Below are 19,436 nucleotides of genomic sequence, written 5' to 3' on the forward strand. Positions count from 1 at the left end.
ATTAAGGAACCGTTACTATTCTTTTCCTCTGTCCGAGTCTCAGTCGTGCCGCTTAAAGCAGCAGTTTAACTTAGGTTAACAATTTTAACCTGGTAGGCTGATATTATACACAAGTTTGTGTACTGATAACAGTGGGTCATCTTAAATCTCTCTAATTTCAGAAAATAAAGATTACTGATGGAATAAGTCATAAACTTAACTTCATCCTCAACGATTACACTTCGTCACGTGCGCGCTTTATATTGCTATATTATACACATTAAATACTAAATTGAAAATGTTTTGTTAGTTTTGTCGAATAGGTCGACCTATGCACTTAGATTTGTTCAATCGTTTTCGAGAAGCGGCGAAAATTAATTAGTAAACTACAAGCACAGAGAACCCTGTCTATCTGTTGTCTCTTCTGGTGCTGCCATTCTACGTCTTCCGTGTGTCCTGAATAAATATGAGAACCCGGCAACATGACAATATCTACACTCTCTTTTGTCAAATTGTATATAATTTCTTTCAGTACTTTCATATTTGTTAATAAACATTGGTAGTACGTTGTTTTCATTTTCGTAATCAAATCTGATGATTTCTTGTCAAGACATATTCAGATAAACCCGTCATTAATAACATAGGCTATGTACTGATATACTAAACACATCATTAATAACACAGTCTATGTACTGATATACTAAACACTTCATTAATAACACAGGATATTAACTGATATACTAAACACGTCATTAATTACACATGCTATGTACTGATATACTAAACACGTTAATAATAACACAGGTTATGAACTGATAAACTAAACACGGCATTGATAACACAGGCTATGTACTCATATCCTAAACACGTTATTAATAACACAGGCTATGAACTGTTATACTAAACACATCATTAATAACACAGGCTATGTACTGATATAGTAAACGCGGCATTAATAACACAGGATATGTACTGATATACTAAACACGTTATTAATAACACAGGTTATGTACTGATAAACTAAACTCGGCATTAATAACACAGGCTATGTAGCCTACTCATATACTAAACACGTCATTAATAACACATGCTATGTACTGATATATTAAACACGTTTTTAATAACACAGATTATTTACTGATAAACTAAACACGGCATAAATGACACAGGCTATGTACTTATATACTAAACACGGCATTAATAACACAGGCTATGTACTGATATACTAAACACGGCATTAATAACATAGGCTATGTACAGTTTTAAGACGTTGCTCTGTAAAACGAACTGACTTGCACATCAATACAAAGTGTTCTTGAACCTTGATCTGAAAATTAACAGCAACTACAACACAATGCAGCATTTGAAGGTTAACGGAATGATGTCATTATTTAGATTCACTATTTTCCTCATATTAAAAAAAGACAGATTCAATGGGCAAGAGCTGTACTCAGACGACCCCTTTGTCATACGGATATTCTGAAAGCCCATGTCTGTTTTAAATGACATCCGCTTAGGAAAATCATACGTTGTACTTTATGCGTACATGTGGTATCGGGCTTGTTGCTGTATACTAAATTATTTTTCACATTTTCACCGTAACGATGATAGTAGGCATCGTGATACACATGTTCGCATATGTCAGTCGCAAGTGTACTGACCATGGAATTTCAACTTCTTTATAATCGGCACACAATCAAAGGAATTTTATGATGTGATTGAGTTCATTGCTTAACACAGGCAAGGCTATTTACATGAATTTTCCTATTCAATTGACAGGTGGACAAACCTACTTATGGACTCGTAACAACACAATATATGATTATATGAAGACATGAAGGGCAAATCGTAAGTCAGTTTCAGTTGATTTACTTTTCTCTTTAGGTTCAACGAAATGGTAATTCAACATAAGATTAACCCTTGTTAACTTCTTTAACTATCTTGTAAGAGATATTCCGGTGGGTGGATATTACTATTTTTTTAGAATATTACATTATTTGCGCTTAAGTATTTTAATGATTGTAACACGTAGCATAGAGTTAGGCATCATAGGGGTGTTGGTCTGAAAATTGTCTTGGTTTCACTTTGTTATGTACTAATCATTGCACCTCCTAGGAATAGAATATTCTTTCCCAACACATTTTCTTTAACAACATATTGAACCAAACCATATGCAACATCAAAACAATGCAGTATATATCTTGACGGTTAACGGGACGATGTAATTATTTAGATTCCCTATTTTTCTCACATTTTTAAAGAAGAAAAACAGATTCTCGGAAACGATGGGCAGGGGCTGTACTCACACGACTCCTTAACGCTTCGTAGACTGTCTGAAGTAAATCACGTGACAATGGAGCTGAATCCTGATCTTCAAGGTAGTTGCCTTTAACTCTGATTTGCCATTTGCGTATCTTTATTTTCTTTTGGTAAAACATGTAACCTCCTCCCACTCTGTCGTCTTAATAACACATAGAACAGTAACAAAACTGTATTATCAGTAACGAATAAACAATTGAGATGTACGTGTTTCCATGTGTGTCACTAATATATTGTTCGTCACATTTATTAATACATGGTAACAGTTACACATATTGTTTCTGTTTTCTGTTTAGAGAAGAAAATATTTCTGATAGCAGGTCTCAAAAGGACATATAAAGGCCAATATGATGCAATTCAACCCCTACCATATATAAAAGATAGACTTTATTGTGTGGACAAGGTCTTTGTAGAAGGGGGCATTGAAGTTTGTCTGGCACCAGAGCTGACGCGAGGCACCGGAGGATCATGGGAACGTTTGGAATCTTACAAAAGTATTTATGACTTTCGGTTTAAATCCAAGAGACGCATTATACAAGGAGAGCCCGGGTATGGTAAGTCGACGTTAACCCTTCAGCTGGCCTACGATTGGTGCAATGACGTATCGGATTCCCCGATGAACAATGTAGAAATACTAATTCTTCTTCGGTTAAGACAACTTGGAAGCGTAAAGTCTCTCTTCAGGGCGATTAAGTCATTTCTTCTCTTCCACGAACCCCGTGTTAGCAAAGATGAGATTGAAAAGATAATTCACAGTTGCTCTTCCGTCCACATTATTTTGGATGGATATGATGAGTATCCTGGCAGGGACAGCAATGATAATGACGATGTACACAAGATCATCATGATAGAACTGTTTGCAGACTTTGATGTCAGCTTAACGACAAGATATCTTCCAGAATGTCTTAGAAAAGAAACCAAGAGGGCCAAACTAACAGGATTCGATGACAAAGCTAGGGACGAGTACATTCGCAAGGCTGTAGTAAGTAACAACGATGAGGCAGTGGAAGAAATAAAACAACGGCTCAATGAAAACTCCATCCTTGCTGATCTTTGCCAGGTGCCTCTCATATTCGTGATGTTTGCCCACATGGCTCATGATCAGAGAGACTTCATGAAGTTCAAGTCTGTCACAGAATTCTTCAAACACATGATTATATGTTTTTACGACCATCTGAAACAGAAATATGAAGACAATAGAAGCAACGAGTTCTATCTTCATGAAATGGAACACCATGAGCTAGACAAAATAGCTTTCGAAGGATTAAACAAGGAAAACCAACAATTGTCATGGATTAAGACTAGATTTCGTCAAAGAGTCGGGCAAGAATTATATGACCAGTATATTTCAATTGGCATTTTGGTCGAAGAAGATGAAGTGAGCGATGATTCTTCTGGAGACAATGTGTTGTTTACAACGATGGTCCGTTTTTATCATAAACTATTCTGTGAATGGTATGCAGCCCACCATCTTGCCACTCTTGTAAAGAACGCACACAATCTCTCTGATAGGCTCAGGTTCTTAGATCCATTTGATCTTCATTACCTGTTTAGATTTGCCTGTGGTCTGGACCCCAATGCTGGAAAGAAACTCATCAACCATTTGAAGAGATTACCAGGCGGAGATAAGTTTGCCATCCTCTGTATCCTGGAACAAACTGGTGACGTCAACGACATTATGGATTCGGTGAAAGAGCTCTGCTCGAGTGTCGTTAATATAAACATAGACGACAGCGCTCTTCTCCAAAGATCGACGACACAGTTGCTGGAGATTGCATCTAAAAATAATGTAAGTTAGCTAATAAAAAAAAACAGCCTTTTACATGTTTCACCTACACCTAATTTAGGAACTGTTTACTTTTTTTAATTTTTTTTTTCCATGGACTGTCATTGACAACTATATTATTCAAGCCACTTTAAATCATAAACATTTAGGTTTAAAGAAGAAGCATGCTTTTCCTAGCTAATTAATAAACAGTGGTGTATTGAGGATAATTGCAAAGGATGTCATATATTTAATTCAATCAGCATAATCTTTGCATGTGCCAAATTGCGCTAGAACTCTAATCGAACTGATATAGTATTGAGAATATTGAACATATACTTTGACAACATAAACATATTCAGTGTTAATGTTTGGAATTTCAGATTCTTCCGTTAAAAATGAATCGCTAGTCTTCCAAGACTTTAAATAAATGTTAAATGCTTCGAATTATTGAATTGAACCTGGAACAACAAGCCATATATGTTGGAGTGCATTGTCATCGAACCATACTAATGTAGTAACAAGTTAACAACCCTTACAGGGGCTGTAGTGTATGGTCATGGAACCCACATTGGGCGCACATCCCGGGGGCGATTTTTTTTTCCCAAACAGGTTTGCAATTACGGAGTTTTCCGCCAATCAGATTGCTTGTGACGTCAGCATCAATAATGTGTATCGCTTTGAAGTTCGAAGACATGCACTGAGTTACACACTGACACTTTATTAAGTCTAGTTACGGTCCATCAAAGCCCTAACTTTACTTTTAATGCTTGAATCACATGTTGACCTTACTTATTATACATACGCTACATTCTATTGGGTTCGTGTTTACGTTATTAAAGATTTGTGAGCCGTTCTACTGCAATCGGAAATCGTTTCGTGGAATGGGTAGGCCTACACTAAAATCAACTTCACGAGTGTTGAATGAATATACGCAAACAGTTTAGTGTAGTCAAGGCTTCATAATTGACGCACCCCCGTAATTGACGCACCTTCAATTATTACTAGCAACGATACAGCAGGCCACCTAAACTTTTTGCAGTCAAACAGAATTACATTTTTCATGAGTTTGAATCCAGTTCAGCTATTTGCTGACCAAATTGTGGTATTTTTTAAGCTTTTAACCCCCCCCCCCCCCAGTTTTGCACGTTTTGGGGGCATTTGGAAATCTTACATCCTAAAAATAACCAACATTACCTCAATATGATAAGACTACTCTCTGGGACCTGACTTGTCTGCGCTTAGAGGCTCAGAGCATAGCAAACAGCATCTAAAGTCAATGGATGTATATACTAAGACCTGGACTACAGTTAGCTAATCGACGAATGTGTCAATTTAGGGGTATGAAAGAACTTGACACGGCAGACATTTTGTGGTCAAATTCTGCACAATTGTACCGTGCATAAGCACAGAACAATAAATATTTTGAGATCATAACATTTCTGAGGAACTACACATATGAAAAACACATACAGTTGAGTGATTTGGATTTTTCCTTGATATACATCTTTGATCAAATCATTAATTGCGTCAATTATGAGCCCACCATGCTACATTATGATATTTTTCCGTCACTGCACTGTGTACACAGTTATAATACATATAGGCCACCAGCGCATGTGTGATGTACCCTGTACGAACATTTCACTGTGCGTAGTTATCGATTAATGTCTTCACAGAAAACTTCGATCAAAGTAGATGATCATACCATACTAGTGTGCTCAATATGTCTAAACCAATTCCAAACACATCTACAACGAAAAGCTTTGGGTAATTTTGAACGGGTATATTTTCGTTGCAACGAATGAATGCAGACACTTTGGTTACCTGGAAGTGAAGGTTTCTATCATGATGACGTAACTTTTCCGACCTATCATGAGCGCCTATTTACACGCAATTGCAAACCTGTTTGGGAAAAAAAAATCGCATCCCAGGGGGGTGGGGGGATATATCCCCCACTTTTTGGTCAAGGGGGGATGGTCTACACAATCATCCCCCCAATTAAAATAACATAAATTAAAGTTAAGTTAAAATTAGGTTAGGTCAAAATACTGAGGTTGCAACCTCAGTATTTTTGCAAGCTGTTCTCATCCAGGGTTCCATACACTGCAAAAAAACAACAACAAAATAAAATGAATATACAGTAGGCCTATGATATAACGAGTCAGGGCGTCAGAACATGTTGAGGATGAAGGGATATGCCTAGCCTACTTGAAGAGCTGCATCGTGTTGACGTCTTAATGCCTCTTTAAACACTTACATATATTTGCTAGCGTTCAAAATGTGAACGCCAGCGTTCACAATTTGAGCACTGTAGCGTAAAGCATTTGAACAGTAGGCGTTCAGGATTTGAACACTATACACATCAGGCGCTCAAAAATTAGGTGTTTCTAAAAAGGACATTAGATGTCAAAAAGTATTCCACTTAACCACTTAACTTGTTCTTTATTGTAATGAGGCTTTGACGCCCAGGTGCGTTCTATATCTGACGATTAGGCCTATCAGTTACATAAATTTTGCTGTTTTTAGTGTATATATAAGAATGCAAGCCGACGATCACTGATAGCCATTAGCCACCAGGAAGGGGTTGTTTCAGAGAACCGTCTTTATTGACCACAACACCGACTATGGACGGTAAGGCACTTGAGTAATGAACATGTATGGACTATGGATGGGGTGATGGACAAAGGTAATAGAGATACAGAAGGTGAATACGGGAGCATGGCAGACAGAATAAATGAAAGAGGATGCACCATTCATTATGATGATTGTACCATCTCAACTCATCTGACATGTATTACTTTTTTCATAGATTGAATATTTTCTCAGTAATTGAGGAATTGCATTCATGGAATTTATATTTCAAAGCTGAACTCATGCAGCCTAAAACACTCTAAGGGGCCGTTTCCGGCCATCTGGGGAGTTTGTAAAGCCAAACATTTTCTTTGTACGCTCCGCGCCAACTGATGGTGGCGCTCCGCTTAGATAGTCTACTAATATCATCACCCCCCCCCCCACTCTTCGGAACATATATGCGCCACTGATGGAACCATACTAATGTAGTTTCAGTGAAGCCTCCAGTCATGTAAGGAGCTATCACCGATATAGTTGCCTGGTGCAGGGAGATGCCACTGAGAGCGAGAGGTTTATGTTACTAACACACTGTTACATAAACGTATTCATACAGTAGAATACTGGCAGCCAGGATGCCTGCGCTAAGTCGCAATTTAACAGAAGTTTGTGAAAAACGATGCGCCGTTCTAAAACGAATACATTAGAACCGTGAATCAAAAAGTAAGAGTTAATTCTGTAAAGGAATAAATTCTCTCCTGTTAACGATTCCTACTATTATCAAAGTTTGTCGATTTTTTTTACTTCTTTTGCAATTAATTCTTCAGTGGCCAACCCATTTAGTGTAAATTAAAACCGGCACGCTTCAATGTGTGTACTTTTCTAAGTAAATACACCAAGAAAAGAACCTGGGCTCGAAAACCAAACTACCGAACGACTGATCCGCTCTCAACCATAGTCACCTTGCATAGAGACTGTGACTGTGCGATCTCCGTCGGGTGTGTATCACCATTCCCCTCGAAAGGGAACACCTAATTATTATACGTTTAATTTTAGTTTTAGTAGATGCTTCAGAGCTAAGTCAACTACATATATCGACTTTGTGTATTTGGGAAAAAAAGTGAACACTGTGACGTTAATTTTAGCCCAAACAGCAACAGATTTTAACCAGTAAACACATGCTTTGATATCAAATGAAGTAACTCTACCAACTTTTAAATTAATTAGAAACATGATGCGCATAATTCAACACAGAAATCACCAAACGAGAATATAACCCCCATAATTTGGGTAGCACTTTTTTATTAATATGCAAATTGAACAGTGTCCGATGTTTGTTTGTTGATACAGAACGGTGATAACTTGTAATTGTGCATTCATGCAAAGGTGTTATAATACCCACTATTAAAGACAAATTATTATTGGCGTCATGCAGTTTATAATGCATCCAACTGTTATTCTATATACAACCAATGGTGAATGTTAATTCACAATATAAAGGCACTGTTGTATGTCCATAACGTCTTATTTTCAAAAGTCACTATTAATTTACAGGGTCTGTTTTGTCTTCGAGAGAGCTCCCTGCTATAATTAGGCAGCTTTTACAGAGAGAGAGAGAGAGCTCCCTGGTGTTGTTAGGGAGCGGTCACAAACATAGCTCCTTAATATTAATAGGAGCTGTCACAAAGACGGTTGCCTGGTATAATTAGGGAGCTGTCTCAGAGAGGTCCTTGGTATAATTAGGCAGCTGTTACAGAAAGAGTTCCCTGGTATTATTTGAGAGCTGTCACAAACAGAGCTCCCTAGAACTAATATGAGCTGTCAAAAAGTATACTGGTATAATTAGGGAGCTGTCACAGAGAGGTCCAGGGTATAATTAGGCAGCTGGTGCATAGAGTAATCCCTGGTATTTTTAGGGAGCTGTAACAAAAGAGCTCCCTAGAATTAATATGAGCTGTCTAAAAAAGGGCTCCCTGGTATAATAAAGGAGCTGTTACAGAGATAACTCTCTGGTATTATCAGGGAGTTGTCACAAACAGAGCTCCCAGATATTAATAATAGCTGTCACAAAAAAAGGATTCCCTTGTATAATTAGGGAGCTGTCAGAATGGGTGCACCCTGGTATAATTAGGGAGCTGTCACGGAGAGAGGTCATTGGTGTTACACTAAGCCCCCCCCCCCCCTCATTATCAATGTTTCGTTTTTGTTGCGTAGAAGTATAGAATACGCTAATATAGCATTGTACTGGATCAAAGTATCAATAGATAACAATATCAGCTGATCAGTGATAAGATAAACTGTTTGTTATGTAAATATCGAGTGATGGTTTCTGGAAGGCTAAATAAATACTATAAATTGTGTAACATAAGTGACTTTTAGTGCGCGGTTATTGATGTGATGTTTGAGTTTTAAATCAATATTCTCATTTTTATCGGCGTTACAAGGGAAATATGAAAATAATTTTACCCATTCCCCTCTCCCACGAACATTTAACATATAGCTTTGTATTAACTCAAATGTTCTTTACCACTGCAGGTACAAAAAAAGAAATGCATATATTACAGACACAGGTTGCATTTGCAGAGACCAAATCTTGGAATATCACTCATTTGTGCATATTCCTCAATCGATTCTCCGCTCTTAATTTTAATTATGTAATGTTTTAGTCTACTAATTGCAGATTATCAAAGTGCTTGTCTGGTTTCAACATTCTTGGTGTACTTGTTGTGGACAATTTTGACATATTAGGTTACTTGGTTTTTGTCCTATATAGGAAGAGGAACACCGGATTGTTAGAAATAGCCGAAGAAGGTCCATTATACCTTTGTAATCACTTCAGAGTGATTATCTATCATGATAGGCAGCGTGGTATTGGAGGTTGGGTGGGGTTGCACAAAGACCCCTGGTTAACAAATCTCTTCCCTTTTATAAGATAAATGCAATTTGAAATGTACGAAGAATGAGACATTACATTACCATTATATCTAAGATATAATGTGAACGTACGTCATAACACATGAGACTAAATGCATACAATAGCATACAGACTTTACTATATTACTGTAATTATGAAGTATCAATAAGTTGAAAAGATACTCGATCTCTTATATGATGAACAAAGTTAAAGACGAAGCCTTTAAAAAAATGAAGCTTTAATACCTTGATCTGCAGAGTTATGTAAAATTTGTTATTAATCAGGAAAAAATAAAGATTCAACCATAGCAGTACCATATATGTAGGACAACACCAAGACAATTAATAAGATCCCTTTAAATATCGAATGATTGCTTCTGAAGGAAGGTCCAATACACCCTAGCAATCCCTACCTACTGTATAGACAGGGGAGGAGAGGGCGGGTGATGTGTTATTCAGAATTAACAACCGTTCTTTATAAGCTAGGTATTGCAAAGCGATGAAGTCATTAAATGTTAAGTTCAGCACGTTTTTGTCTCAATTTCTACTAAGCATTTCGACCCATTACATAGAAAGTAGGCCTATATGACGTCATTCGGTCAGACCACATAATATAATTGGTATAGGCAAAACTTACCAAGAAAACATTTGGTAAACAATTATCGGCAATATAAGTACGGCATTGCAATTCATTACTATTCTAACATATTAAAGAGGTTATGAAATGGAGTTACAACAGTAAATAATATTCCTTGTGTATGGTGTATACCCTACGAACAATGGCATGCCAAGGAGGGGCGGGAGGGGGTTAGGGTGGTCGACCGCCCATCGTCAGTTGGGGGGGGCGAAATTATGTTGCCGTTCAGCCTTTGGAAAATTAGACTTCTACTAGACTTCTCTCCCTTTTGCAACCTCACAGAAAGTATTTATCAGCAGAGTGCACCAATTTTTTTTTTGGGGGGGGGGGGAGAAGGGTGGGGGAGTGGGGATAGGTGGACACCAGAAACACCTACTGTACGTGGTAGTCGGCTTGAATGATCACAGGATACCACCCTCTCCTTATAAAATCATTGGTTCGTCTCTAGTCCTGATACAGAGGTTCAGGAACCTAACTAAATCAATCCGAAGGAAATGTTTAATTTGTCCTCCACTTTTGAAATCCTGCTGTCTATATATGGCCCCGTGCAGGGAGCTGTGGTTCATGGCGTCCATGTCATGTAATGTAGTGCCTGTGTAGCTTCATACCTAACAAAGATCTGTCACGGACTGAAGAGAAACAGGGAGCTGTCACTGAGTTGTAGGGTATAACTTGATCTGTTTAAGAAAGAGCTGCATAAGGAGGTGTTACATAGAGAGCTCCCTGTTATAACCAGGGAACTTCACTGAGAGAGCTCAAAGGGCGGCGGAACCCGGGGGGGGGCACGTGCCCCCCACTTTTCCTCAGGTTAAAAATGTGCCCTTTTTCTACATAAAAATTGAGGTGTCTCAAGTTAGCAAGAGGCCAGGGAACCAGAATGAACACTCGGGAAGGGCCGTTTCCAGCCATCTGAGGGGTTTGTACTGCTTAAGAGAATGAATACAAAGTTGGGAATATCAGGGATTGCCCTCCAATGGTTCAAATCCTACCTGTCTGATAGACAAAGCCGTGTTTCCATTGGCAACAACTACTCTGATCCTGTTGATTTAGAGTATGGACTGCCACAAGGTTCTATCCTTGGTCCCTTAAAGTTTGTAATCTACACACTCCCTCTTGGTAAAATCATTCGTCGTCATGCCTTAGACTTACATCTCTATGCGGATGACACACAGTTGTACTGTTCTTTTGACCCAAAAATACCAGGTGCACGGCAGCATGCTATTGAGAAGCTTCAACTGTGTATTGCTGAAATCCAAGAGTGGATGACTTGCAACAAGTTAAAATTAAATGAGAGCAAAACTGAGTTCATTGTGCTTGGATCACCCTATTTTCTTCAGAAACTGCCACCTGTGTTACTGAAAATCGGTGATGCACATATTGAACCAACACAGTCGGTTCGGAACTTGGGCATAATGTTTGATGCACATATGACTATGACTAAACAAATATCTAGCCTCTGTCAATCAACACATTTCCAGTTAAGAAACATCCGGAGAATAAAGAGATATCTTGATAAAGAAACTCTCCATCATGTCGTCAGGGCTTTAGTCATTTCTCGTCTCGACTATGGAAATCTTCTTCTTTTTTGTGCTACGGAACATGAATTGGACAGAGTTCAAAGATTGCAGAACAATGCTGCCCGGTTGGTATGTTCCAATCCAAGAGAGATCACATTACTCCAACACTTAAAGAACTCCACTGGCTGCCAATAAGGGAAAGGATTCAGTTTAAACTCTGTCTTTTTGTCTTTAAATCCATGAGCAATACTGCACCTGTTTATTTATCCAATCTACTGTCACCTTATACTCCTCAAAGAACTCTCCGCTCTGCTCATGACATAACCCGCTTGAATGTACCTAGAACGAACAAGGTCTTGGGTCAGAAATCGTTCAATGTAGCCGGTCCACAGTCATGGAACAATCTCCCTCGTACTATAAGAGAAACTGACAATATCTCTCAATTTCGTAGTAATCTTAAGACTCACCTATTTCCATGCTAATTTGTGTCTGTGTCACAAGCGCTATGATCTAGATGGAATAGCGCTATATAAATATTAATTGTTATGTTTGTTATATTGTTATGTTTGTAAAACCAAAAATTTTCTTGTACGCTCCGCGCCAACCGATAGTGGCGCTCCGCTCAGATAGTCGTGCATACAACTTTGCAAATCCTGGCTACGCCCCTGACTTTTAATGAATTTCTGTGAGTGAAACTCAAAGCTATTTCGAATGGGAAAAAATTGTTAAGATATTGACAAGAAATAAACTCTAATTCGGAAGATTCCTACATTAGCAACTAGCATGATTTCACCTCAGTTTGTCTCAAAAGAAAACTTGTTCCTGGTTTCCCAATTTGCACATTGGATATTGCAGTGCTAGTATGCATATTTTCCTTGAGGGGGGGGGGGGGGGCGTTGATGGAGTGATGTGTATACGCAAATAAGATAATAATATAAAGGGTAGGCTACTAAATATAAGGCTGCATCAGTCCAATCAAATTTTTGCAAAGTGCCCTTTTGATGTTGGTTTCCCCCTCCCCCCCCAGGTTAAAAGTGCTTCCGCCGCCCTTGGAGAGCTCCCTGGTATAACAGGAACTGACAATGACAAAACTATGTACTGTAATTAGGCCCCTTAACGAGTATTTCGTGTTTGATGTGTTTGCACGATGCTAATATAGAATATGCATACAGGATCAAAGTATCAACAAATAACTATATCAGTGATATGGTAAACAGTTTGTTTGTTATGTAAATACTGTATCGAGTGACGAAAGGTTAAATAAATAATGTGAGTAGCGTGATATATATTCCGATTTCATCGACGTTACATATTTCACGTCGATTGCATATTATTGACTTAAGTGTGTTCTAACATTGCAGGTACACAGTGACTCAGAACAGAGTAAAATTAACGAATGCTACACATTCCATGTACGGTACTTCCTCAGAGCTACAGTAACTTAGGCCTCAAATCTAGAAGTGATTCAACTTCTTTGAAATGAGCGTATAAAATAGAGATGGGAGACGTTGGGGTGGGGGGCGGCAGGGGTGTGAAAAGGTGAGAGATAAAACTCATCTGGGCATTTCTTCGTATGCAATCTTCATTTTCACCACGAGACTATGTTCTCGCTGTTCGCGAGTCAGGAGAGGAATTAAAATAAATCGAGGCAGATAAAGCAAGATAAAGGTGCTCATTATACATTGTGTACCTCTGTTTCATGTTGAGATCAAGTCATGAAATATTACATATCAGGCGCGTATCCAGGATTTTCAAACCCGGGGGGCGCGAATTACTATCTAAGCGGAGCGCCACCATCGGTTGGCGCGCAGCGTACAAGAAAATTTCTTATTTTGATACCCCCCAGATCACCGGAGACGGCACTTCTCGGGCTTGAAATGACCAACCAGATGTACACTTTTTGCCTGAGAACCAAGTATTTCCTAATAGTTTTTTTCCATCCATAACCTTTTTGAAGATTGTCAACCCGGCGCACATCATGTTCGACCTGATCGCATCTCCTGTGGGTCTTTGCTTTTGTAGGTGATTCTACGTCGCGGCCTACAATACCCGTCAGTCCCACTTTTCAAGGTTTTAAGCCCCATATTTGTTCAGAATTTGAAAATTCACATTTCTCGTGAATAAACTCACTTCAAAACATACCCATAATGTTGTACAAAATTTCATCTATGGACAACCAATATAGAAAAACTTCCTTCAACCCCTAACAGACCGGTCAAAATTGCACGAGTAGAGGGAAGTGTGATGCAGAATGTTGGTCAGAAATTTTCGAAACTTCAGACACAGTTAATTTATTGGTGTACAAATATTAAAACCTCTTATAACGGCTATTATAAAACTTGGTTGAAGGAAATGAAAAAATAGCAGATATTTCCGAAACCGAACACTACACACATAGGCGTAGGAGGCGCGGCGGCAGTGGCGGAGCTAGGGGTATTGGTCAGGAGGGGCGAGAATGGTCTGTAGGGGCGCTTTCGACACTATCTAAGCGGAGCGCCACCACTGGTTGGCGCGTAGCGTACATAAAATTTTTGAGTAAAGATACTCCCTAGATCGCCGGAAATGACCCTTTCCGGGCCTGGCTAATTTGCAGATAAACGAAGAATAAGGTGTCATCGCCAAATTACACCAACAAAATGTGAGAAATGTCAATAAGTAGATGAGAGCGCAATAAAAAAGTCAATAATCTAGAATAAGTAAAAAGTGGTAGAGAGCTGAAAAAGGCGCCAGCAGTCCATTTGAGTCCGTCAGGGGGGCATCCGCCCCCATGACCGTATGGACGCTCCGCCACTGCGCGGAGGGGGTGCAGCCCCTAATTCGCCATTACTAATGTAAAAGAGAGTTTTGACATAATGGGACCTCCGTGCTTTTTATACATCTACATGAGACATGTCGTTGTTTACATTAGCATCCCGCGGTATACTGCGCAATTTTAACGGAACGTACGGCAAATGATGGCATGCGATGTAATAACCGAGGCTTGTGTAGCACTTAGCTTTAAGACTAAATATGTGCTGGTAACGCAACCACGAGATACATTAGATCAAGGGAAGCGGGGTTCAAATCTGTGATGAGTCGCCTGCCTTTGAGAAGATATTATGACACAGTATATTAAAATGAGGACAAACGCAACGAATTCTATCGTAATCCGCAAGGTAAATATGATCTATTCACCGTACGATAAAAGAGAAATTACGATATGCAAAATAAAAATATATAAAATACAAAATAAAGTTAAAGCATGATTAAAACATGACATTCATCATGGCCTAACACTCTAATGGCCTACTAAACTAATAACTCGGGAGCCGCTCATCTCGTCTAGTATGTATTACTGCATAATGGTTGGCCCCTCAATCTCGTCTAGTATATTATAGTATAATGGTTGGTCCCTCAGTCCACGAATAACGTCTATTAGTGGGGGTACATCATGCGTCCTTGGTTACCCGGACCAGGAGTGGGGGTTCCGGCGTCTAAGATAGTCGTCTACAAGGACATCTATAAGTACGTACGGTCCCTCGATATAGGTGCAAACTATACATCAAAAATATCTCAGTATATATTCTGTGTAGAAATTAATGAAATTAATTTCTAATGAAAGTGGAACAGTTTGGCACAGCCAGGTGCATGGCAGCTTGGAGTGTCTTGGTGAATGGTCACCATGCATTGCCAACACAATAGAAATAAACAAACAAGGGGCAAGGGGATTAACAATCTCCCACAGTAAACGAACAATTACTGAGCAATTAAAATAAGTATGAAAATATGCGATAATATACAACAAAGATAATCAGTAAGGGTGACACAACAATAATAAAAAAGGATAAGCAAATGTCAACCTGATCACCTAATAAAGAGTGAAATATATGATGCACTCATCATGCCTGGTCGGCATGACAACAAGTAAACTAAAGTATTAAAATAAAGTGAACCTTCAGAGACGTAGACACTAAATGCACAACTGGTTGCTAAACATACAACTGTTTGCCTATGTTACTCATACATCAATAACACAGTGCTCCATAAATAAGTGAAACTGTCTATCCCTATCTGGCATAGCAGTATAATCTAGGAATGTCGTAGGTTAACAATATATAACTAGAAGCTGGTTGCTCTAATTCCACTACGAACAATATCCAAATAGAGGCGAGTGATTAACTCCAAAATCAATACAACCTCTATGACTTACGTGAAGTCTACAAGTATAAATAATGTACTACTGGGAAAATCCCTCAGCTAGTAATAACAGCAACAACAGTAGCATACTAACTATGTACTTCAACCCATGCACCTCTACTAACTTAGACCACAGGTTGCCATGGCAACTGACACCTTGTGTTAGGCTGCAGGTACCTAAGCGTCCCCTGGGACTAAGAGCAGGCTATAAAACGGAGACTATGTCACCTAGCTTATCTGCTGTAAATATCTGGTCAGATGGAGTCTGTACCAGTGAAGGGTGACTCACAGGGCTAAATACATGCTAATACTCTAATCTCCTAATAAACAACAACAACAGTGTCTCGATTCACGAAAATGGTCCATATGCCTACTAACATATTGATACATCTCTATCAATATAAAGGTCAACAGAAGTTCAGCTATTCCTATCACCATGGCAACTAGTAAAAGTGTAACATTGCATCATGGGATCTATACATAGCTCGAATAGCGGAAACTAAGTACAACTAGATACGAATATGAATACATTACAGTAACGGGTAATGCTAGACGTATCGCAAGAGTACATAATAACTTAATAAATATACCAAATGTGGATTCTCGCTAGAACAAATAACCTAAGTACTTTCAATACTCTTACATTAACTCAATGCAGGTTAGATCATAACAATACGCAAGATGGCAAAGGTTGAGGGCATTATAAGTGCCATAATCAACCGTATAACATACTATAAAACAACAGTAACAATAATAATGATCTCACCTGTAGACTCTCTATAGCCATTACAGGTACAAAACGTGTAATTAATAATTAAAGTCTGTGTGCATGTAGCCATCACAGGAACAACATAATAAATACATAGTCTGTGTGCATGTAGCCATCACAGGATAAATGTAGTAAATAGTAAATGCAACACAATTACACTTAATGGGGGCTGCTAAATATTCTGTGTGCACATTGCCAGCACAGAACTAACATGAATATATTTGCAAATAAAATACACTATGCATGCACAATGAAAATGAACAAGCTACTGAGGGGTCTGGGGCAAAGTCAAAAGATGAACTCTTACCTGTGTAGAAATTAATGAAATTAATTTCTAATGAAACTGGAACAGTTTGGCACAGCCAGGTGCATGGCAGCTTGGAGTGTCTTGGTAAATGGTAGAGTTGCTTGCAAACTTAGCTGTTTTAAGCGATTCTTAGAACAAAGGGAAGGTTGTTATCCCACCCTACCAGACAAGATTTTACTTAGACTGGCTACCAATACTCCAGGAAGTAGACAAACTGTCTTCCCTCATCTTTAACTTACTCCACCACAGATGACAGAGAGTGTGAACATACTTACTACACTTAAGGGAGAAATAAGGCAAGGCCTGGTCTTTTAATGTAGAGAATGACAGATAAATTGTCACTAGCTTAGCGTAACCTTGGAGTAACCTTAATGTGAAGCCAGACCACACAGGGGCTTAATGGTCCTTCTGGCAGGAATGAGTGTTACCAGAAAATACCACAAATAGATATAAGAAGAAAATGGAAAAATAAAAGTGAAGGGGAAGGGTATATTATACAGGGGGACAAAACTATAGACACTACTATTGGGAAATATTAGGGGTGCTACACATGCTTATATGATATTGACATTAACACGTTGAGCGTGCGCGAAAATTTTTGGTTATTTTTTCAGGCAAGTCGGACAGTTTTGAGGCTTTTCATCCTGGAACGCCATTTTCATGCTCACTGATATGATGTGATATCTGCTGTTTGCGTTACAAATTCAAACAGGCGCGTAGCGAGGAATTTGTCAAGGGAGGGGCGAAGCCTGTAGGCAAATTATCTAAGCGTAGCGCCACCATGAGTTGGCGCGAAGCGTACAAGAAAATTTTGGCCGAAAATGCCTCCCAGATCGCTGGAAATGGCACTACCCAGGACCATTTGTTAGCGCGAAGCGTACAAGCAAATTTTGGCCAAAAATGTCTCCCAGATCGCTGGAAATGACACTTCCCAGGCCTTGTAAGTTGCATCTAAGCACTTTCTATTTTGAAATTACTTAGCGATATCATTTAAAAAAATGCTGAATGGGGGGGGGGGCGATCGCCCCCATCCCAAAAATCGTCATGTTCCCCGACGACGCTGTCGAGTTCGAGACCAGCCACAGTTGGTTTCATAGCACAATTCTACACACGCGTTATGATAGACCATATATAGTATATATATAGATCATTAGTGAGAGAAAAAAATGGAAACGTCAAAAAATGGAGTTGTCGGTGTAAGGGGTAGGGTGAGTCACACATTTACGAAATCATTGATCCGTCACTGGCTACCCTTCAGCGCTATAATGATGTCACTGTTCTTCTTTCTCTTCCCGATGTCTTCGCGTTTTTCTTTTACTCCCTCCTTTTCTCCTTTTTCTCTCTTTCTTCATTTTCTTTTCCCTTCCTTCCTCTCCTCCTCCTCTTTTTCCCCCCTTTTTCATTTTTTCTTCTCTTTCTTTTCTCTCCTCTTTTTCTTACCCGGGGGGCGCGCGCCCCCAACGCCCCCCCCCCCTGGATACGCACCTGCATATCATAACAAACACCTCAATCGTGTCTCCGCTCTTAATTATTTTAATGTAATGCTCTGTTCTCTCATTTGCAAATCCTCCAACTTGTCTAATTTCAACATTCCTGGTGGACCAATTAATTTAAATCCCCCTTCCTCCCCACACCCCTAACGCTACTGACCGATAGAGGATGGTAGCACCGGATTGTTAGGATAATACTGCTTACAGTTTCTTTGTTTGTTTTGAGATGTGACAGACTCGAGTTTTGCAAACATATTGTTTCATTTATCAGTTATTAATAATAATTAACAGTAGACAGTGATTAGGCGTAGGAGATAAAGCTACACACACAACCAGCTGCTTCAAAAAAAAAAAAGAAAAAAAGAGAAAGCTCTGATTAGGAGCGTCAATACGAATTGATAGTTGGGTAGGGGGGGGGGGGGTAAATAAGGGAACATGAATAACACTGAAGGAATCGGCGAGCGACTAAGCGAAAAGCCTTTTCGGGTGGGGTCCAGGGGCGAACTCCAGCCAGGTGTCCACTCTTACCAGGGGTCCAGGGGTCAGACTAAACATTTTCAGGTAAATGAATTTAATAAAAGTCACATTTTACAAGATTATACTTGAATTAAGAAAGACTTATCTATTGCACATCCTACTGTAACTTAGGGCCTTCATCATGATTATTCAAATTCAAACTTAAACCCAAATGGAAACAACTAAATTTTGCACATAGGGATATCTTGTTATCCAGACATTTACAACATGCACACATATGTTATTTGTTATAAGTATATTTGAAAAGCACTATGTGGTATTTAGGCACATTCACTTCATCGGAAACAACAAATCAATCAAATAAAGATATACTTCAGGGCCGTAGCTTGGGTAGAATTCCTAGCGGCAGTTTAGAAACATTGGGAAACTATATATCGTCCAAATGTTTCATAGCAGTACTTTGATGTGCGGATATATCAGGCGCTTTTTCATGAAATTGTATTGGGTTGGTCATTT

The 19,436-nt window shown here is 39.0% G+C and overlaps 2 protein-coding genes across 12 annotated transcripts in view; one reads left to right on the forward strand and one right to left on the reverse strand.

Moving 5' to 3' along the window:
* The window catches only part of LOC139970080 (uncharacterized), a 496,120-nt gene that overhangs the window by 292,332 nt on the left and 184,352 nt on the right, over positions 1-19,436 (reverse strand). The window lies entirely within an intron of this gene.
* The window catches only part of LOC139970032 (uncharacterized), a 445,342-nt gene that overhangs the window by 1,229 nt on the left and 424,677 nt on the right, over positions 1-19,436 (forward strand). For all 5 annotated transcript variants that reach the window (XR_011793893.1, XM_071975597.1, XM_071975596.1 and 2 more), the window contains exons 3-4: positions 2,241-2,357; positions 2,595-4,087. Coding sequence is in view for 4 of the 5 variants with exons in the window: in XM_071975597.1 (XP_071831698.1) it covers positions 2,241-2,357; positions 2,595-4,087 (1,610 nt within the window). In the remaining variant the exon portion in view is untranslated. The remainder of the gene's footprint in view (positions 1-2,240; positions 2,358-2,594; positions 4,088-19,436) is intronic.

Source organism: Apostichopus japonicus, chromosome 7, assembly GCF_037975245.1.
Source record: "Apostichopus japonicus isolate 1M-3 chromosome 7, ASM3797524v1, whole genome shotgun sequence".
Lineage (NCBI taxonomy): Eukaryota > Metazoa > Echinodermata > Holothuroidea > Aspidochirotida > Stichopodidae > Apostichopus > Apostichopus japonicus.